General features: G+C 38.8%; 1 protein-coding gene across 2 annotated transcripts; it reads left to right on the forward strand.

The window, feature by feature from the left end:
• Nucleotides 1-3,448: 3,448 nt before the first annotated feature.
• lipea (lipase, hormone-sensitive a) lies at nucleotides 3,449-20,251 on the forward strand. Of its 2 annotated transcripts, none has more exons than XM_040021055.1 (11): nucleotides 3,449-3,556; nucleotides 8,867-9,114; nucleotides 11,011-11,295; nucleotides 11,804-11,894; nucleotides 12,008-12,153; nucleotides 12,246-12,431; nucleotides 12,832-12,981; nucleotides 13,145-13,289; nucleotides 13,798-14,025; nucleotides 16,359-16,738; nucleotides 19,196-20,251. In XM_040021055.1, exons 1-11 carry the CDS (start codon nucleotides 3,547-3,549, stop codon nucleotides 19,421-19,423), a joined length of 2,097 nt encoding a protein of 698 aa, XP_039876989.1. In that variant the 5' UTR covers nucleotides 3,449-3,546; the 3' UTR covers nucleotides 19,424-20,251. The 2 variants fall into 2 exon arrangements, with proteins under 2 accessions (XP_039876989.1, XP_039876990.1); XM_040021056.1 differs by lacking the exon at nucleotides 3,449-3,556 and adding an exon at nucleotides 3,564-6,177.
• Nucleotides 20,252-23,113: the final 2,862 nt, after the last annotated feature.

A 23,113-nucleotide genomic window follows, 5' to 3' on the forward strand; every position in this document is an offset into this window, starting at 1 on the left:
CCACACGCATCAAAATAAAGAATTATGTGCTTAATAATGAATTGTACAATAAAATATACATTTGTAAATTCATTTACAAATTCATTTTTAATTTTATTTATTCAAACACTACTAAAGTAATTTAATATTATTTAATAATTTAATTAAAAATAAAAACACTGTTTTTAAATCAATATTTTAAAATGAATTATTCATCTATTAATAAATACTTTAAATCAAAAATAAGGCTCACAAAAAAGAATTAAACTCTCAATCAAACCCTCAATTAAAAAAAAAAAAAGTGAATTCCAAAATTAAAAAACAGATTTTGAAAATTGTTTTAAAAACACAATTTTAAAAAGACAAATAAGTAAATGGATTAAAAAAAATCAAAGATTTTCAACAAATATAGTTCTGACATTTTAAATGGCGATTCCACAACTCATTCGAAAGTGGTTTAGCTAACAGATTAACTACTGGATTATGTCCTGGATTAGTTGACAGATTAATTATTGGATTAGCTATCTGATTTCTGAAATCCCAAAGCAATACATATTAGCTTTGCAACAGTGTAAGGAGCTCCCTGATTGGTTGGACATACGCATGCACTGCTAAGAAGTGTGTGTGCTTGCACAAGGGCCATTCAGCCTCCGGATTGACACTCTGCCCGACACGGATATGTGAAGAATGAAGGGACCCTGCAGTGAAACAGAGAGCTGAACCTCCAACTGTCTGCCTGCGGACTGAGCTGATAAAACAAGTAAAAGTACAAATGTGTACAAGTTACAGACGTCATTCTTAATAAAGTTACACAACGCTTTTGGTGTGACTTTATATTGTGTGTTAAAGGGGATAATGGTTAGGAGGTAAAGTAGAGGATGCAGAGACAATCATCACTGAGGCAGTCTCTCCTGCATGAAGTCCAGTTGGTGGTTTTCCTGTGTGTGTGTGTGTGTGTGTGTGTGTGTGTGTGTGTGTGTGTGTGTGTGTGTGTGTGTGTGTGTGTGTGTGTGTGTGTGTGTCTGATGCCGCAAAGCTGACTATGAGCTGTAACATCCTCCATGACTGTGGTATGGAACAGATGTGGGTGTGTCCTCATCTCACGGAGGAGTCCAAGTTGTCATCAAACAAACCTTCACACAAAAACAAAATATAAACAAATAAAATTACAGCAGTGATTTAATTACTTTATGACCTCTGTTAAAATTATTTCTACATCATTTGCTCAATATATCACAGCATTCAGGGCCATTATAAGCACAGAACGTACAGAGAAAGGTACTAAACTGAATCAATTTCAGCTTTTGTGCGTGCTTACACTTATTAGCAACGCAAAGTTATGAGCACAAACAGCAATGTAGAAAAATCCAGGCAGCTAATCCTGTTTAATCTCAGAGCTAATCAATATGCTAATATAAATGCTAATCTGTGAACTAACAGGAAAGGGAAATAGATTTTCATATGAGTTGTGGAATCACCAGTTTAAATGTCAAAAATTAATCTCTGAATTTTGAATCCATATACTTATTTCTCTTTTTGAATTGTGCTTTAAAAAACGATTTTGAACATCTGTTTTTTTTTTTTAATTTTGGAATTAAAAAAATGTTTAAAATTTGGTTTTGAATGAGAGTTTAATTCTTTTTTGGGAAATTCATTTTCGATTTGAAGTATCTATTAATAGATTAATAATTCATTTTGAAATATTGGTTAAAATATAATGTTTTGATTTTAAATTTAAATATTAAATAAAAAAAATACTTTAGTCATGTTTGAATTAATAAACGAATTGAAAATGAATTTGTAAATGAATTTACAAATGTATATTTTAATATTAATATTGTACAATTCATTATTTAAGCACAGAATTCTTTATTTAAATGGCTTTCTTTGTCTTTTTTATACATCTGCGGGGTGTTTTTAAACTCTTCATTCAGTGTTTATTCAACATTAAGATTTATACATATATATATACATATATATTTCTTTACCCAAGACGAATCATTTAAAATCTTCTTAAAATATAATTAGTTATGTTTTTCTATTGTAAGTTGAGTTGAGTTAATGGACATTACAGGCTTTTTCTTGCAATTGCATTACAGCCTTTTATTCCCTACAGTGTCTCAAATATGACATTGCTTCCTGCGAAATATATATTATTGTTTTCTGTAATAAATATCAGAAAATTACAATTACAGACCACTGTGTTTTAAACTCTTAAAATCTTGCATATTGTCCGTTTTTTAAATTCTAGTAAATATTCTGTACACTGTTGATGTCCTGATAGCTGCAACTAATCTGATGGCCACTAGAGACTCCCATGGAGTGAATGTTTTAACTGTAGTACATAAGCAACCTGTCTCTGAATCTTTTTTTGATTGTTTCACTGTTTGATTCTTTTGTTTTGTAATTATTATTATGACAAAAATGTTCTTCTTAAATTTGACTGTTAACAGTTTTCAGAGATTCTGAATGTTTGCAAACAAAATTACTATTAGTAGATAAACAATCATAAAAAACAACTTCTGGATTCCGCATTAAATTCCTCCTTCGATGCAATATGATTACTTTCTAACAAGCATACGATTAAACAAAATTGTAACTCAATGTTTGTATATTTCTTGTTTTAATCATACTGTGTGATTCCGTACTATTCATGGTTCTTAGTTGTTTTCTGCTTATGTTATATTTATAGTTTCTAGTCTAGTGCCTTCCCTTGTTCCACTAAACTAAACGTGGAACACAGGGAAGGGACTCATGTCCTGAATGTTTCCAACACATTGATAGCATGGTTGCTTTGCTCCTGTGTCTTTTTAGGTCCCTTCCAGCTTTTTATTTTGTTATTACCCTCTTGTCTGGTCTGTCTTTCATGGGCACACTTTCTTCTCATCGGAAACATCATTTGCCCACATCAATTTCTCCAACTGCTCCAAATATGACTCAAAATCTTCCTTCGATTCATTATATTCGACAACACGACCCACATGCAGTGTTTTTTCTTATGTTTGAACAGTCCCTCAACAGCCTCTTTAACACTGAAAATTTTTTAAAATCCTGGTCGCTAGTTGTGAAATTCTTGAATACTGGGGGGCAACAATTCACTCTATTACAAAAACGATATGTCCAAATGAACAGAATCAACCTTTTTGGGACCCCGATAAGAAGTGAGCCACCTTTTTTAGTAAAGACAACCCAGGGTTAATCCTCAAGTTATCTTGATAGTAGTAGTAGAGGCCTCTAAGATGAAAGAACAGAGATTGCTTTACTTTGTAATTTGTCAAGGAAGACACCAATTGCCTTGCTTGTCCTGACTGTCCTGCCACTAATATATAGTGAATAAATGTCCTAGTCATCAGAACTTTGATTTAAATCAGATTATATAATATAAGGGCTGCCATGGCATCAAAATATGCAGCTCAGTATTGACAATCCTTGTTTTTATCCCACCTGTGGATTAATAATAATGCTAACTGGTGTCATGGTAGACACGTGAACGCGCTTTTCTCACATGACGTTACCCAGCATTCTGCGGGCGAGCTCACAGAGATCGTCAGAAGATCAAGGAAGAAGATGCGGGAAGGTGAGTGAAGGCATTTACTACACAACGAGGTCACATAACCGCCCACATAACATAACATCTGTCGTGTTAGGCTCATCTGCACAGTGTTATCCAGCTAAACAAACGTTAGCGACGTTTTAGGTGGTTGTGTCTGTTTGTAAACGGTGGCATTTGGCAGTATTGGAGGAGGACGAGCTTACAGTCCCGAAACTTCGCGTTATGGGCGAAGTTGTCACCGGTAGCAAACTGTTGCTCGTTGTTAGCTTCGACAGTGGGCGCGTTTTCAGCGTTTAAGATATCCGGTTTGCTGTTTAAAACGCGGAATGATACAGACTGTAAATGTGAAACCAATGTCCGGGAAGACAACTGATAGTGATAGTGGACAGAGCAGCCTGCTACCGCTGTTGCTGACAAGTGTTTGCTACTGTTAGCTGTTTAGTTTGAAAGGGGTTGCCATGTGACAAGCCAGGCTTTTTATTTTGATAAATAAAGAGATTTAGCAGGGAAGCAAGTTTGCTCACGTCGAAAGAGGCGTGGACTCATCGTTAAACAGATGTCACCAAGCTGCCACGAATGGCTCATTTAGTTTAGTTTTGGTTATGTAACTTCGAAACTGAAACACGGAATCACTGTAATATTATCACAAAACCGGACCATTGCAGGTGGAACAGTGAGTCACGTTTCACATCTGGCCAGCGGCAGAGTGAAATTATAATTTAGGCTGTTGTTTCGGTCTAAGTGTTGATTGCGTTGTCCATTGATATTCGTTTACATTTTAAACTCCAGTTGTTAAAATGTAAACAAAACGGACTCATTTAGTAATGAGCAGTAATAATCCTACCTTTAGACAACATAAACCAGTAGCAAGTATTAAAATATATGTATATGTAAAAGATAAAGTAGTTGTGCAGTTTCATATGTGAGGAGCCATGGATGGTGAGCCACAAGCACCACCCTTTTGTGAGGTAGTTTTTGTTGTTTTTCCACAGACAAACATAGATAGATGGCCCTGTGCTGAGGATAAGTAGGCTAACATGAAAGCAGTTTCATTCAAGTTTGTGAAGGAAGGGGGAAAGGGATCTGCAGCATATGAAAGGCATTGGTTGCCCAATAATATCAAGAGCTGCAGCTAAATAGTGTCTAAAAGCACAAAATAAGATTAATCGTCTGATCAGACTTCTGAAAAGCTCAACAGGAGAAAAAAAAAAAAAGAAAATGCAAAGAAGTGCAAGTGATCTCTTTTTGTAGGCTTTTCCACGAACTTGCACAGATCTTCAAAGTATAGCCATAAGGAATAAACTTTCCTGATGATGTTCCCAAGAACTGAGGTTTATTTGTGGTTGGGGTCCTAGTTACCACTGGTGTTTCTAAGAAACAGTGGAGCTGAATGATTCTTTGAAATTGCACTTTGACCTTTACATTGGGAACAGTCTCAGAAAAGGGAAGTGAACAGAGATTTTGTTATCTGTAGGCCTGCAGCGAATCAGCAAGTAACTTGATTACACAAAAAACCCCTCAACACAATCTATTTGCTTTGGTGCTTTCTTTAATCCACAACTCTGTAACACTTAGTTGTCACCATTCAAAGGCAAGTGTTTCTTCCACTAAAAATAAACCTGTAGTAGAAGTGTATATAAGAGCCCCCACTGTGAATGCAGAGTATTACAACATTAAATCTGTCCAGGCCCCAGTTTTTCAACAAAAAGACTGATAACACAACAGCGGTAGTGACAGTGATGGTGTCATAGTTGAGTGTGAAGCTAAAGCTGGAGAAGTTCAGATGAACTCCTAACCCAATCTGATGCCATGATTGAATTGGGCAATTTGCTGAAAGCTGATGAAAGGAGTGCTTTTTTCTGTCACAACAGTAGGTACAACAAGCAGGGGGGAATCTAAGAGGGTGACATTATTTCAACTCTTTGATAACATTATTTTGCATATTTATTATAAAATCTAAATAAAATCTGAATTAAATTGTTTTGGATGTTCCTGGCTACTAAGTTCCTTGTCGACTAAACAAGGAAAGTAAATTAGACTAACCAACTAGGCTAAAACTAAAATTTACACTCAGATATAAAGCCAAATTTGGGAACTGTTTTATGTCCAAAGCCTTTTAAACAAAGACAATTTAAACCTTTAATCCCATTCTTCAATAACGAGTCATGTTGCTTAACTGTGCAGCACCTTGCATGGTGCTTTATAACCATTGCACATTGTAGTCCAGACAGTGAAGAAGAAAAACACTAAATTAATGTTAAATATGATATAAAAACATGTTACTGCAAACATGTTAATGGGTTGTTAAAAACATGACAAATTACCACCTGAAAAATGAATAAACCCTGACTAAAAAGGGTGATTTTGTGCCGTGTTTTTTGCACGCTGTTTGAAAATTCATGGCAACCGCTTCAATGAAAGTTCAAATCTAAAATAACAAAAAGATAAGTCATCCATCCTTTTTCTTCTGCTTATCTGAAGTTGGGTCATGGGGACAGCAACCTAAGCAGGGAAGCCTGAGAATTCTCTCTCCCCACCCACCTCCTCCAGCTTATCAAGGGAAACGTCGAGGTGTTCCCAGGCCAGCCGCTGCATACATCCGTCGGACCACCTTACCCAGAAGGCCTCAGCTGACTCCTTTCGATGTATGACTAGACTCCTCTGCATACATGATACGTTTATCTGTGCATCTAATTTTTTCACCTTTAAAAGAACTAGCAATAATAGCGTTAACAACAAATCAGGCCGAGGTTAACAGATTTAATGTCGTTTCTCATCATATGCATCTGGTAGTAGATGGTTGCATGACATTAGGACACAACTATTTACTGGCATCGTGTATCAATTAATGTATAAAACAATTAGATTAAATGACTTTTACATCTGGTACCGACTAGTGACAGTAGCAACGGTTAGTCAACTATTTGGCTAGTCACACACAGTAGTTAACTAACTACTTAAACATCTAAAAATAAAGGCAAACCAGTAAAGTTTTGCATGGGCCACTGACCTGGCACTGTAAGGCTGGGCACTGAATTATTATTAACATCAATTATTAACATTATCAGCATCTACACCATCAGAACTTTTTCTGCACCATGAAATTTTACATCAAACCACAGGTCAAGCCTCAGTTCTGAGAATGCTGATGTACTCGCTTTTCTTCATTGCACATGCTCATTTATAGGCTTGCAAACTCACTTATTCACTACCACACGTAAACACACAGACAGCACACACCAAATCTACTTCATCCTGAAGATATAATAATGTCAGAACTCTTATTTTTCCATCTGTTAATGTAAGTATGTATACCTATTTTTATCTAATATCACCATACTTCAGATTATTTAATTTTGCATTTAAGAAAATATTTTCTTAAGAAATATGTTTTTGATATGGCATGCAAATACAGCAGTAAGGTTTTTTTTTTGACAAATGTGGATTGCAGTGAAAGTAATAAAAACATTGCAATGTCAAAAATCAGCAGTTCATTTTACTCTGTTGAATATTTATTATTGCTCAATTAGCGATAGAATAGCAGATTACTATAATCTATAGCTGCAGCCCTTGTCATCTGTGCGAGCTTGTTTCTAACCGCTGTTTAGTGGGCTTTGCAGGCAGATGTGCATCACACTGCAGCCCTTATAGCATTAAAATATTGTGAGAAGCCTAAAGGTCATCTCTCTAAGGCACAGAGTGCTGCCCAGAAATGGAAAAACACAATCGACCATGTGTCAAAACTGCGACAAAGCTTTCAGTGTTTATGAGCATCTCCACATTTGGCACGGTGTCCCGATTTCACTCTTCGCTGCAGGCTCTGTGCTCTGACAGCTGCTGCTGACATGAAAGATTTTACTTTTCTTTTTTTAGTAAAGCCACACCACACACACTGGTCCATTGTCTCCATGACCATTTCCACAATGGCTTTTAATGTAGCACGACGATGCATGTTAAACTGTGACTGCTCTTTTTATTAATCATCATATGCAATATGATCTTTAGTGGGTGAATGTCCTCTCCTGTGTTGTGTGTGTGTGTGTGTGATATTTAGGAACGCATTAATTCAACTTTTTCCAGTTTTAATTCAATATAGGGTGCCAATTAGACACCAGTGTTGAATTAAAAAACTATTCCTCACTGTGGGAAGAGACTGGGAAGAATTCTTTATGTGTAAAGAAACATCTAGTTTGACTTCCCTTTAATTGATCAGAGTCTGCTGATTCTGGAGTGCAGGATAGCAGTTTCTATTCCTGCTTTATGACACATGACTGTTAAATTGAAATAATCCTAATAAAAAATTAAAAGCATTCCAACAAGTGCTACAGCAAACATAACGGGTGAACAGATGGGCCCATAGATCAGCTCTTTACCACTGACAGCCGATCCAGCTTTTGTTAGTCGGGATTGAATGGGTATCTGATCCAAATCAAATTGGTGCATCCATGGTGGACAATCCCACGACACTTTGGGTAACCCTGTGTATGTAGTTTGTTTCCTTTTTTTAGTTGGAAGTTTGTTTTTTGTTTCATGTTTTGCAAAGTTCTGTGTTGGAGGTTGTTGAACTCCAAGCCTCAAGGTCTGGTGTCCTGCAGGTTTTAGATTTCACCCTGCGTCAACACACCTGAATCAAATGATTAGTTCATTACCAGATCTCTGGAGGACTTCATGACATGTTGTGAACGTAATTTAGCCATTTAAATCGGCTGTATTGGGTCAAGGACACATTTAAAACCTGCAGGATACCAGACTTTGAGCCCTGGAGTTCCCCGACCCACAGCTAAATCATCAGATGTAAGACATCATGCAATGTGTCGTTGTCAGGGAAGGTAAATGGTGTTGTTAAAGCAAAGATGTTGCAATGTGACATTGTTATATTACTTAAACATTTTTTGCAAGATTAATTGCTGACAATATGATGCAGCACAGACCCAATGGCCAGTACACTACTGGATACCTTCCCAGTTATATTATAATAAAGGGCGTGTTTCATTTCATTTTCATTTGGAGATGCACCATCTTTGCCATTACAGAAGTCTTCCACAGATTTGTTTATTATTTTGTGACTGCCACGTTTTCTCCTTAGCTTTATTGCTCTTTATTGCATAACAGTCAGCTGCTCTCATGAGGTCAGTTGAACTTCAACCCTTGAACAGATAAATACAGTGTAATCACTGGCAATGAGATCACTGCGATCTTTGGGTTTCCCCTAAGTCTTTTATTTAGATGTATAAAGCGCACATCAGAGGTTTGCTGTATCGGCACGGAGAGCTTCAAATGAATGACAAGTTTCACTCGGCGGTCTCTTCTTCTTTCTCTCTCTTTCCTTCACAGCCCCAGAAATGGATTACGAGGTTGTGTTTGCAACCTTGGAGAAAGTGTGCCAAGACAACATCTCTGTTTTTTGCGGGCCTTCTCGTTTGCCACACGACACTGCTGTTGAGCGTCTGGTCACTTGTGTGAAACAGATTCAGGAACATGGTCGAGCCCTGGAGCCTGTAGTAACCAGCTTCACCGCCGTCTATCACCATTATGACTTTGATGCACAAACACCCGGGAATGGCTACCGCACGCTGGTCAAGGTATGACGGTGGCTGGACCGTGTGTGTTATGTGACTAACAGTGTGTTTGGTTTTTCAGATCTTTGGTTTAAATCATTAGAAAAAAATCGGTTTATTAGATTGTAGGTTATTGCATTTTAACAACGACGACATTTTAATATTTGTATTTCTGCAAATATTAGAAGTGTGGGGTTCACATGATTCAAGTACAGATTCACTCATTTTTATTGATCTATTTATCCATTTTCTTCTGCTTATCGAGTTCAGGATCATGGGAGGGTTGGACCTTATTGTTTTTGCTCAGTTAACATATTTTTCCATTTAGGTTTTTCATTTGAGTTTGTTTTGTTTTTTTTTTAAGTTTATAGAAATTCAGCAACAATATAAAAATATCAATTAAATTAAATATCAATTCAGTTCAGGAGATCTTTTTTATGTGTAAACCTTAAATTTAAAAAAAATCTGTTGATATCTTGAGTTATACAGACACTCCTAAAGCATGAGAAATAGTAGACATTGTGCATAGGAATAAAACAAATTAACAATTAGCAAACAAACTAAGTAATGCAAAAGTCTGTAGAAGACTGACAAAATATGATATCAGTCTGATTAATTGTCTGCAGTGAGTTAACCCTTTAAGACCTACCACAGAACAAAGTCCGCCAGAGCTTACTTTATATTTTTACATGCTGTGGAGCCATTTTAGGGAGCATTTCAAGTTGCTATACATCAATACAACTGTTATAGCCCAAATTTTAATAATATGTATGCATTAAGTCCATAGTAACTACATAAATTGCAAAAAAGTGCAATAAACTACAAAAAAATTGAAAATCGTTTTTGTTTTTTTTACACATATTTCTACTTGGAGAAATTTAAGAGGCTTATCCCTCAAAATTTTAAATACAAAAAAGTTGCAAAAAAATAGTTTACAACAACAGGAAATTTATTTTGAGTGTCTTCATAATTTTATTTTTGAGATACACCAATTTTTATTTACTGCAGAAGAAACGAAAATTAATCCTATAATGCAAATTTGCAAAGAAAACAGCATGTGCATCAAAATAAACGATTTAAAGCAGTTCAATTTGAGTTCTAGGCATCCCAGAAACTATTCAGAAAAGCATGAAGTCTAACATGACTTTTAAAAACACCAGTATAGGCTTATAAGGCCTATAAATAAAAAAACTACATTTTCTGCGAAAATGACGTCACTTCCGGTTACGGGCAGGTAATGGCGGACATGCGATAGTTCGTGCTGACGTCTATTTCAATGTAGGAAGTGTTATTAACAGCTGATCGGATCGGCAAAGCCCGTTTCTGGAATATTATGTTTTTGTTCCTGCAAGCGCTTTTTATGCAATTTTTGCAAAGCTATATGTGGAAGGAAAACGTGACCTAGGACAAGCTGATGGCATAAGATGTAAGTACAACTCCTCCGGTTTCATATGCAAAAAAAATTATTGCGCTAGCTTACGCGGTTCCGGTTCTACAGGGATTTAAAAATAGTTACGCAAAACGGAGCGTGCTGCTCCGACCGGCTTTAAAGGGTTAAAGTACAAACTCTGCAAATTGGAAAACAACCACAAAATTCTTTAATGGTTTAAAAATGGTTGACTTCCTGTGTGGTTTAAGGTTTGGTCGTTACACTACTGTGAAATGTAGTTCTTCCTTAAGTTTATATAGTAGGTACCAAGATTGTTTTAATCTTGGTTCAATCTTAAATTTTCATAGGTTTTGGAGCACATCATAAATGTTATAATAATCACTACAGATATAAAAAGCCCATCATCTCAGTGTGTGATTGGGCTGCATGAGAGCCTTTTAAAATTAACTATGTTTCATGAAAAGCCATAATAAACATGTGCATTTCATGTATCATTGCCTTCCAACCTCTCATCCTGTTGTTTCTTTCAGGTCTTGGAGGCTTGCCTTTTGCACATCATCCACAAAGCCCGTTACGTTGCCTCCAGTTACAGCAACCCCTTCTTCAGGGTTGACCACAACACGTCTGAGATGGAGGCGTACTGCAGCGCCCTTTGCCAGCTCCGAGCTCTTCTCCATCTCGCCCAGCAGCTGATCAACGACAACGACTGCGGCCAGCTGTACTCCCTGCAGGACAAGGACCTGAGCCGCAGCTTTGTGCAGGAGTACTCCTCCATGCACAAAGCGTGTTTCTACGGCCGCTGTCTGGGCTTTCAGGTCAGCCAACAGTGGAGACATATTTGTAATCAACTTTATTGTTTTATTATATATAGATTTTTTTTTTTTGTTGGTTTGATTTGTCAATTCTGCCACCTGCAGCCCTGCAGTAGGTTTAGACCTTTCCCCTAATAAAAACATGACAAGGATTTTAACTGCGATTTAATTTCTGGCAGCTTAAATTACATTTATTTTTATTATTTAGAAATAAAAGCAAAGGCTTCACAGACTATCATTAAGTACTGTAATATAGGCTCATTACGCTTACTATATGCAGATTAGGCAAGTTTACACTGGGCCCCATGGACTAAGGCCCAGCCACCAGATGCTCCTGGGCCTGGTTCCAGGGCGAGCCCCTGGTTAACCCTGTCCCAGGCAGGGTGAACCGATCCCTAGGTCTTTCACACAAGTCTCTTATGTTTTGTGGTTGTAATTAATACTTAAAAATAAGTAAGATCCCTGTCTTTTGAATGTATTTATTAAATGCCCCTCTTATTTTGTTTCACAGTACTCCCCTTCCATTCGCCCATTCCTGCAGACTGTTGTCATAAGTATGGTTTCATATGGAGAAACCTATGGTAAACAACAGTCTGGCTTAGGTGAGGTTTTTTTATTTTTTTATTTAGGATGTTGTCAAAAGTTACATTTCCTTCTTCTGAATGGGCATTTTTACCTTTAACCATCTTTAAAATAAGTATCTGTCCTCCTTTAGGAACAGCAGCCTTGTCTCTCCTCACATCAGGGAAGTATGTTATTGATCCGGAGCTCCGGGGCGCTGAGTTTGAGCGCATTACCCAGAATCTGGACATGCAGTTCTGGAAGTCCTTCTGGAACCTCACAGAGTCCGGCCTATTAACAGTAGGCAGAATCACAGACTCCTTCTTGTGCTTGTCTTTTACCTAAAGTTATCTTCAGCATTTGAACTTTCTTCCATTTCTTACTCTTTTCAGGGCTTCAACAGAATAGCCTCCAAACAAGTGCAAGTAAACTTCACCATGACCGTGCCTCCAGTCACTCTACGCCTTCCTCTGGCCTCCGACCCCAGGCTGTCTGTCACCGTGTCACCTCCAATAGCTCACTGGGGCCCCGGGCCAGTCCACATGCGTCTGATCTCCTATGAACTCCGAGAAGGACAGGTGAAGGTCAACAACTCGTAGAGTAGAAGAAGAAGAAAAGAGACATTTTATGTAGAGAAGGCATTTAAAAGACTATAATATGTAAATACAGTTGTTGACACGACTGACCAATATGGTGAGGATCAGACTTTTTACAGAATAAGCGCAGTAAATACATTCTGTATTTTTTGTATTATGTGTTTTTGAGATTGGATAAAACTAGTAGAGCTATTTTAGTAACCAGTAAAATTTGCTTATGGATGGGCAATGAAAAATGAGCACAGGGGAAATATTCAAGGTTTTCATTAGAGAGCTGCAAAAATGTGGTTGTACACATGCTGAAAGATGACTTCTGTTAAAAGACTTGATTGCTTTGTTTGCTTTATTTTATGATCCCATTCCTCATCCTTTCACTTTACAGGACAGTGAAGAGCTTCTAGTTTTGTCCCGTGCTAAGCCTCCCCCCATCTCCACCCATCTGCCCTGGGTACAGAAACAGCCTCGCTCCCCCTGGCTGCTCATCCACTTCCATGGAGGGGGCTTTGTGGCCCAGACTTCGAAATCTCACGAGGTACACAACAGAAGACAGACTTCTTCTTTTTTTTTATCTGTCATAGCTGTTCTGATTAATTCTACTCAAATTCCAATGATAATAATAGTAACAGGTAGCACTAGATCTTGCATTCCTGTGAAAATAAATTAATCGCATGCCTTTTAACCCACTCGTGTTGCAGAACTATCTTCGCAGCTGGTCGAAGGAGCTGAATGTCCCGGTCCTCTCCGTCGACTACTCTCTGTCACCTGAAGCACCCTTTCCCAGAGCTCTAGAGGAATGTTTTTACGCCTACTGCTGGGCACTGAATAACTGTCACCTGCTGGGTCAGTGTGTGTTGTCTTACTGTAAAGCTAAACTCATTGTAATTCATGGACCACATGTTGCCTAATTTGATTTAAAGTGGGGCAAACCAGTAAAACCAGTGCATAATGACCTATTTTTTTTCAAATTTCGTCTTTCTTATAAGTTTTTCTGAGAATTTTTGAAACTGTTCATGAACCCCAAAGCCAAGAAAGCCATAAAATCATCCTTTACCCCACTCTCTACTTTTTATACTTTAGGAATTTTCTCTTGTTTAATTTTTTCTCATGAGAGATTAATTTAAAAACAGATGATAAATAGTCTGAGATATCTTAAGTAAAAGAAAAAGCACACAACAGTACACCACACATAAATGACTGCATTTACTGCAAGTAGTAGATTGAGCACTAGATTGACAAAATCATGGCAGGAAGTATTTTTACAGTTTAAAAATATCACAACAGCACATCTGAATCTGCAGCCATGGCCCCAAAGAATTATTGGGGGAATTATTTTTGTTTTTATTGTCAGGCTCCACTGCAGAGCGAGTTTGTCTGGCAGGCGACAGTGCTGGAGGGAATCTCTGCATCACCGTGTCCATGAAGGCCATATCCACCGGCATCCGAATCCCTGACGGCATTATGGCCGCCTACCCCGCCACTTTGCTCACCACCGATGCTTCACCCTCCCGCCTGCTCACTCTCATTGACCCGCTGTTGCCTCTAGGTGTACTCACCAAGTGCATTAATGCTTATGCAGGTATGTGTGTGTGCAGGGCGTGTGTGCCTGCATGGAGATCAGGTGTGTTGTTTTACAGATCATTTAACACAAGTACATCCAGGTGCCACCTGACAAGAACACGGAATATTAAGAGGATTTATGTATAAACCGTCAAATGCGGGAGGAAAAACTTACGATTTGTCTGCCCCGTCAAACTTCTAATTAAGCATGTACTAAAAACAAAATCTGTGCCTACCTTCGATTTAATCTTCATTGCACCGGCTAGATGTCTTCCTGTTGTCAGCCACGCATAACTGCCAAAGCAAAAACTGGAAGGTTTCAGTCATGTGACCTGTTGTTCACAACCATATATAGTTGTTAATTACCAAAAACAAAGACATGTATTTATCACCGTCATTCTAATAATATAAGTGTTTCATGCTTTGTCTGAGTGGACCTGTACTATATGTGGTTCCGCTTTTGCTGTCATACCACAGCCATTTTTAAACTGGGAAATAATGACATAATTTCAACAATGGCCGCCCCTCCCTGAGCCTCATTCTGCTGGAGGTTTCTTCCTGTTAAAAGGGAGTTTTTCCTTTCCAGTGTCGCCAAAGCGCTTGCTCATAGGGGACATCTGATTGTTGGGTTTTCGCTGTTTTCTCTGTATTATTGTTGGGGTTTAGCCTACAAAAACGATGTAAAGCAGCTTGAGGTAACTGTTGCTGTAATATGGCACTATATAAAGAGAACTGAGTTGAACTGAACAGACTGGGTATAATTTGGCATATTTAATGAAGCCATGCAAACATTTTCCTTAATATCTGTAAATATATTTACAAGTTACATCCTCATGTAAGTTGTAGCTGTCATAGATTCAGGATATACCTACTTAATAAACAACCTTAAGCTCTGTTAAAAACTAGAACCAAACAATTTTACAGTTAATCCAAGTGTCACAATCTAAAGCCAAAAGCACATTTTTTTTTCTATAAGCATCAATATCATGGGATTTACTAGCAGCCCTGCACCAATTTAATGTCTGTGATGCAGAGTAACAAAAACCAGCACTGGTACTCTGGAAGTTTGATCTGCTTTCTGATCATTTCCAGATAATTAACTTTTAAAAAGATCATTTTGGCTAAAATTTGAAGGCTTGTATAGGCAAATTAGTCAGCCGGCGTAGAGACGAATCACAGAATCTATTATTAAAAATGTACAGAGCAGATTACATCCTGGCTGTCTCAATGCATTTCAGAGCTGAATGTCAATGTGACTGTCGATACACATAAAGGAGCCGCAGCAGACGTGATGAAGCCTGCTCGTCAGTTACGAGCAGCAGAGATCTGGGTGTGTTTATTAGCGCTCTGGAATGTAACTGCTGTAAAACAGTCTGAGAATAGCGCATTATTTTTATGATTCACCGCTTTGTTTTTACTGACACTGCTCCCTCTCTTTATTTATTTTTTGGCTCACTCCACCACTGCCTCTCATTCTCTGACTTCATTACTGGCGTAATAAGCCAAAAGATAAAGCCAGCACAGCCTCACCAATCCATTAATGCTCATATTTCACATATCTTCCATTTGTTTTGCTGTTCTTCATCTGGTTTCTTTTAGGTTCCTGAGTTGTTGTTTTTTAACGATGGCAACTTGTTGCGTTTGTCTTCTTGCACCCAGCTGCACCCAAGAAGTGTTTCAGGGTCAAAAAGAGACTGAGTGTAGTAATCCCCCAAGACTCTATTGGTATACAGACAATAGTACATCTAGATTTAAATCAAGGTGAAAATGAGAAGACTTACTGGAATAAAGTCTCAAAGTTGTAGTTGGGTAGTAGTTGTGATACAACTGTTCACGATCATCAGTTATATTTGAGACTGAAGCAGAAGGTCTCTGTCAAAGATAATCCAAGAGTTATTCAAGTGCTTCTGAAGCTGTTTTTTCAGTTGTTTTTCTCAAGTACAATTTACTAACCGCTGAAAAGACTTTGAAATACAACCCTCCTATAACCATACAGTGCTCTGTATGGTTGCACGGTCAAACCCTCCATCTACCTCTCATCCATGGCCACTTCAAAAACATGCTATTAGTGATTTTAGACTGTGGGATTGAGCTGGATACAGAAAGCCTCTGTTCATATGTGACAAATTCTTCTCATGTATAAGCAATAGAACACCCTCTTTTTAAAGTACCTTAAAAAGTACTTGTAAAACTCTTAGGTATTGGGCATATCTGCTGATTTGTAGTTCAGTGGATATTCTCTAATAATTCACAAATGTGTGCCAGACTCGTGTGTGGGTTTTTTGTTTTTGTTGTTTGTTTTTCTTCACGGTTGTTGTTTCCTCTGCTGACCAAACGTTGGTATCCTCTCAGGTATAGACTACCAGACGGTGCAGCCTGCAATGGGGAGCAGCACTCTGAGCACTCTGAGTAGAGACACGGCCATGCTGCTCAGTGATCTCACTCAGGGAGCCTCTAACTGGATCCAGTCCTTTCTGGACCCAAGGCGGACTTCAGGTCGCTCGCTCTCCCGCTCGTCTTCACAGAGACAGACTGAAACCCACATGTCCAACCAAGCTTCCGTACCCAACTCTGGAGCTCAGCTTTGTTACCCACAAGGCTTTGAGCCTCTGCGCTCTGAGTCTCTTGCTATGGTTAACCCAACATCCTGTCCAGTTATAAAGAATCCATTTGTGTCACCCCTGCTGGCTCCCAACAGCATGCTGAAAGGCCTGCCACCTGTGCACATAGTGGTAAGAAAGGAGATGGAAAGAGTTCATGTTTAGATTAGGATTTGGGCAACTTTTGGAATTTCTAGCCATAAAACTCGATTTGTTGTCACACAATAGACACCTCTGTCTTTTTCTTTAGTTGATCAGTTTTGCCCATGGGCTTCACACTCATAGACATCCAGTATACATGGGTGTATACATATATTCGCCCATGTATACTAAAGGCTGCCCAAAGTATATTTGAAACTAATGTTTTTCTTTACTTAATTATCACTCTAACCAGTGGATAACAACAATCCCCACACTTTTATTTTGAAGTTCAGTCACTGCTTACTAGCGGTGGCCTTCTTGACTGGTTCTCCATGCATGGGGTTAGATCGATGAGCGGGTCTGTTGCCTCTTTTCCACTAGTGCCTTCTCTGCTCGCCTTGACTCAACTTGAGAAAAGTCCTGTGATGTCATCTGTGTCTGACACAAACAACAAGTGACAATGGAGGACATCGAGGCGATGGTATACAGTGGCTTGCAGAAGTATTCGGCCCCCTTGAACTTTGTCACATTACAGCAATTTTATTGGAATTCCACGTGAAAGACCAACACAAAGTGGTGTACACGTGAGAAGTGGAACGAAAATCATACATGATTCCAAACATTTTTTACAAATAAATAACTGAAAAGTGGGGTGTGCGTAATTATTCAGCCCCTGGAGTCAATACTTTGTAGAACCACCTTTTGCTGCAATTACAGCTGCCAGTCTTTTAGGGTCTGTCTCTACCAGCTTTGCACATCTAGAGACTGAAATCCTTGCACATTCTTCTTTGCAAAACAGCTCCAGCTCAGTCAGATTAGATGGACCACATGGCTTGTGGCAAACTGCAAACAGGACTTCTTATGGTTTTCTGTTAACAATGGCTTTCTTCTTGCCACTTTTCCATAAAGGCCAACTTTGTACAGCGCACGACTAATAGTTGTCCTATGGACAGATTCCCCCACCTGAGCTGTAGATCTCTGCAGCTCGTCCAGAGTCACCATGGGCCTCTTGGCTGCATTTCTGATCAGCGCTCTCCTCGTTCGGCCTGTGAGTTTAGGTGGACGGCCTCGTCTTGGTAGGTTTACAGTTGTGCCATACTCCTTCCATTTCTGAATGATGGCTTGAACAGTGCTCCGTGGGATGTTCAAGGCTTGGGAAATCTTTTTGTAGCCTAAGCCTGCTTTGAATTTCTCAATAACTTTATCCCTGACCTGTCTGGTGTGTTCTTTGGACTTCATGGTGTTGTTGCTCCCAATATTCTCTTAGACAACCTCTGAGGCCGTCACAGAGCAGCTGTATTTGTACTGACATTAGATCACACACAGGTGCACATTTAGTCATTAGCACTCATCAGGCAACGTCTATGGGCAACTGACTGCACTCAGACCAAAGGGGGCTGAATAATTACGCACACCCCACTTTGCAGTTATTTATTTGTAAAAAAAAATGTTTGGAATCATGTATGATTTTCGTTCCACTTCTCACGTGTGCACCACTTTGTGTTGGTCTTTCACGTGGAATTCCAATAAAATTGATTCATGTTTGTGGCTGTAATGTGACAAAATGTGGGAAAGTTCAAGGGGGCCGAATACTTTTGCAAGCCACTGTACCTACTGCTCTGTGTATTGCTTTTTGCCTGACGTATGAACCACATTGTTCGTTTTTATTCTGGTCTTCGAAATGCTGGTTTTGTTTTTTTGTGAAGGAGTTGCTCTCATGACTCATTGAGTGATGCCATTGATTGGACAATCAGTGGCATGCAGTCCATTGACGTCACCTTTTCAGATCAACTTCGCTCATTTGGAATCCCGGTTGAGCAGGTACTTAAAAAGTACCTGTTACCAAGTACTATCACTTAATGGAAAACCCTAAAAACTGAGTTGAGCCGAACTGAGTAGGTACCACTGGAAAAGGGCTATTGTGTTAGTCTTTTGACAGACTGTCTATTGTGTACCCTGTCTCTGTCCTATGACAGTTGGGATGAGCCCCAGATCTCTCGCCTGAACAGAAAAAAATAGATGGAATAGAAAAACATTGATTATGACTCCAGCAGAAAGACATAACAAGAGTGTTTCTAAAGCAACTTTATTGCTGTGGCTGGCTCAAAAGGCTGCAGAACAGGGAGGCACATGGAACACATTTAGATACATTTAGAAAGGGTAAAAGAAAAGTTTTGTGAGAGGAACGAGGAGAAAATTTGACCACAGGCAGAGGTCCAATCACAGGTGCTTCGAGATTGTCATTTGAGACAATATGTAGCACTCACAGATCATTGGTAGCTGAGTCACACAGTGGCTCAACGGGACAGATGCTCTAGAAAATGTACTAGATACAAAAGGCACTTTTAACATTTAGCTTACTTGATTTCTCCTCATAAAGTCCAGTGTGAGTTGAACTGCAGTCTATTACTCACAGCAGAATTTGAATTGACTCTTCCTCCCACGCAGGCCTCTGCTCTCGATGCCCTGCTGGACGACTCTGTGATGTTTGCCAAGAAGCTTCGAGACATGGGCCAACCTGTGAGTCTGACAGTGGCGAAGGACCTCCCACATGGCTTCCTCAGCCTGTACCAGCTCTCCAAGGAGACGGATGTGGCTGCGGAAGTCTGCGTAGCACGAATAAGGGAGGTTTTTGAGCAAGAAAACCCACCGCACGATCTTGTGGAAGAGACTTAATTAAACATGTGTTAAGAGTGCCAACTTATCGGGATGACTGATCCAATATTCTTGGGACTTCTAAATAAAGAAAAAAGAGAGAGAAAGATCTGACAGAAAAGTGAAAAAGAAACAAATGAGGAGGAATTACAAGCACAAAGTGGAGGAAGCTTTGTCGTTCTGCACTTTAACCCCGCACAGCGTTTTCTGTAGGTAGTGGCGTTCAAGAGAACCACTGAAAACTTCTTACAACCAGCTTTAATAGGATCCTAATAATAATAACGACAAAAAACATAGTTATGAAGTATTTTTCTACCAGGATTTACATGTTTACAATCTGTTGAACATTCAGAGTATCACAGACTGACAGAAATTTAACTCAGAAAATCACAATAACCAGCTCTTGTAGTAATTTATCACCTGATGGAAGATTTCTGAAGTCGGTAAGCTGCTGTGCCTAAAATTCAAAGCTGTCTAGACATATATGATCTAAGTTAGAAACACTTTATTTCACAATGCCTACGTCAAACTGACCGGTGTTAATGGTTTACTTGTATAGGAATCACCTTCCAGATGCACTATAGTATTGTTATTATTATTATTATTATTATCATCATCATTATTGTTATTTGGATAAGGTGTGTCATCTGTTTTGGGTTGTTAGGTTTTTTTGTTGTTTCTTTTTTTTACAGTTTGTTACATGTTTACTTACCATTAAAAAGGCCTTCACCTTGTATTTACCAGCAGTATCTGGTACCAGCGTGAAAGTAACTTTATAAGGTGTAAATTAACTGTTTTATCACGTTGTTATTCTTTCACAACTGTTGAATAAAACTACACTCTGAAGTTTTTGCATTTGAATTTTTTTTAATGAGGTGCATGGGGATAACTCAGATTAGTGAATCTGAGCATTACCTTCAACGTTAGGTGTCACAGATGTTGACAGGAAGTAAACTTGCTTTTGATTTATTTAAATTCAGTGTTTATGTTGGTGGCAGTAAATGGTGAAATCGCTGCTTTAGTTTTTAACACACTGATGGCTTTTCTCGTTTTCAAATTTTCGAGTGTGTGCAACTTTAGGATCACAGCCTTCATACGGATTGCTCTGTTGCCAGTCATTTGCTTCGTTCTTGCAGTTTTTTTCTCCCCTTTATCTGTCTGCGTCCTCTAATCGGACTCTGCTAAATAGCTGCGCTCAGCTTTAATGTTAAGATAAAAATGTTTGTCTGCTACAAGTGCAGACCTCAGTCCATTTCCTGGCTTATGTCACTCAACAGCAGCTGGCAATACTCTGAAGGAAACCTCAATCAATGAGTCGAGTCATCAGTGCTATAAATAAGTCAAAACTGATTTAAACACAACCATCTAGCTCTATTAAAAAAGGAATTTGTGTGTCCACTCTTTCTACGTTTGCCTCATTGTCCTTGAGTGAGGGCGTAGAGGTATGTTTGATGTGTCACATCAATTACAAAAATGTCCACGAGAAGTTTATAATTCCTGTTCCCATTGAAAGCCTCACATGGCGATACAGTTCCACCATCAGCAGCAACGTCACTGGGATCAAACCTGTTGAGCCAGCTCTTAGAGTTTAATAAGCATCTAGGATACCATTGTCACCAAGAGCACCAGTAAGTCTGAGGAACAGGAGTCAGCAGTCACTGTGTGATTCAAACACTGTGACTGTAGATGCTGGCATCTTGGATATGCCTGTCTTTATCTATCTGGGTCAACGTTTCCAGTCTTTAAAAAGAAAAACAATATTATACCTTTGTTATTGTCCATCAAGAAAACAATAAGACCTTTCAGTATTAACATTTAATATGTGGTCTTTGTACTGTTTTCTGTGTTCTCTAGTGTTACTGTTTTACATAAGCTTGCATGGCAGGTTTTACTGACAACAAAAGTGAAACACATTCTGAACCCAGAGGTCACAGTGTGCATCACCTTAGCTTATCAGAATAACCTGTGAATCTGAGGAAATGTAACATGGCTCTCACATCCTCATATTTTTTACATTTAAGTTTTTATTGATTTTGCAAGTTTTTTGAAAGCATATACTTAAACCTGTATAAGGGGGGGGGGATGCTGGTGTGCATCCCTCTCCTTAAAAGTCTAAGAGAGGAAAGAGAAGCTAACTTACAGTAGGTTCTGAAAGAAGAAACACAGAAACAGGCAACTAAAAATGACAGTAAAGTAACATATTGGCTGGTAGTCACAGTTAATAATCCTTCAGATTATGGTAGTATGGTCGTGATGTCCTGTGTGCTTCAGATAGCTCCAAAAGTAGTCCCAAATTTTATCTTTGTCTTTTGTATCATTTTTAAGTTTATTCAGCATGGACTCATAGGAAGCAGTCTCTGCCATTGCTCTGAGTCTTTCAGCTCAGGAAGTCCTGTAGTCTTCCAGTGCCTGAGGATAACCCTCGATGCAGTTACCAGTCCAACCATAACAACCGTAAAAATATTATTATGAATTCTTGGAATATGAGAACAGGTCTCCTAACAAACACAATTCAGGAGTTAAGGGCACTTCTGATCCTGAACAACCTTTTAAAAGTGTGACGACTTCCTTCCAAAAAGGAGCTTTAAGGGAACATTTCCAAAAACAATGTAGGAAAGTCCACACCTCACTTTTACATTTCCAACAGAGATAGTCAGGCATAAGCTTCATGCTGTGTAACCTTGTTGGAGTATGATAATATCTATGCACAATTTTATATTGTATGCATTTGCTCGTCGCCTCCTTAACATAAATCCCATTTTCTACCAAAATTCCCATCCATTTTTTGTTTGGAATTGGTGCATTTAAATCTTTCTGCAACAAAGTTTTAATATTCAAACACCCACTTCTATTATCATTTACCAACTTATAAAAGCATTATGCTGTGTGGTGCTCCCGAGGAATATTCATAAAATTTAGAACAAGATTTCCATGACAGCATACATTTTGGGTCATGATGGGTATAAATCTCAGACTCTATACTCAGCCATTCCTGTCCAGCTTGATTTTTTTCCCCAGTAATTAACCAATTTTGCCACCTCGAACGAGATTGAATATAGTCTTGGATCGGGTAAACTTAAGCCGCCCTTCTCTCTAGGGCCATATAATTTACTTAGCTTGATTCTTGCCCTTTTCCCATCCCACAGAAACTGCTTAATTAAGTTTTCATTCTGTTTGAAGAAAACAGGCAGTATCACATTTGGTAACATGATTACTACGTAGTTGAATTGGGGAGCTATAATCATTTTTACAATATTTATTTTGCCCCACAATGAGATTTTTAATTTGCTCCATTTTTTTGCTCCCAGACGCCTTAACGCCCACTCACATCCTGGGCCATCTGACCTCGGGAAATCACATGATAGGGTGGGGCCAGGTTTCACAATGAGCTCACCCGAAACCCTGGCTGATTGGGAACCACACCCTCTTTCACACCTTGGCTCATGTGATTAGGTAGAGGATCATCAGGGGGTCCCTTGTTCCTCTTTGGGGGGAAACTCCCATTGGGTTTAAATCTGGGACTCCCCACCATTGACCCTTAGAACTGAAGAAGCTTCTCGGATGAGAGGTGAAACATCTTCAAACAACTCGAAGAAGTCCAGACGCTTTTCTTTCCAAGCTCCTTAGACGTTTTTATTTTTAGTAGGACTGGGTCAAAATTGAGTTGGGGTAGGTCCTCCATATCTTGGCTTAGCCTAATCCCGAGATACT

Source organism: Simochromis diagramma, unplaced genomic scaffold (assembly GCF_900408965.1).
Source record: "Simochromis diagramma unplaced genomic scaffold, fSimDia1.1 OVJJ01000753.1, whole genome shotgun sequence".
Lineage (NCBI taxonomy): Eukaryota > Metazoa > Chordata > Actinopteri > Cichliformes > Cichlidae > Simochromis > Simochromis diagramma.

Coding starts and splice junctions, on each gene's coding strand:
- lipea (XM_040021055.1), top strand. Junction 11,296..11,803: donor GCCGCTGTCTGGGCTTTCAG/GTCAGCCAACAG, acceptor TTTGTTTCACAG/TACTCCCCTTCCATTCGCCC. Junction 14,026..16,358: donor GTGCATTAATGCTTATGCAG/GTATGTGTGTGT, acceptor GTATCCTCTCAG/GTATAGACTACCAGACGGTG.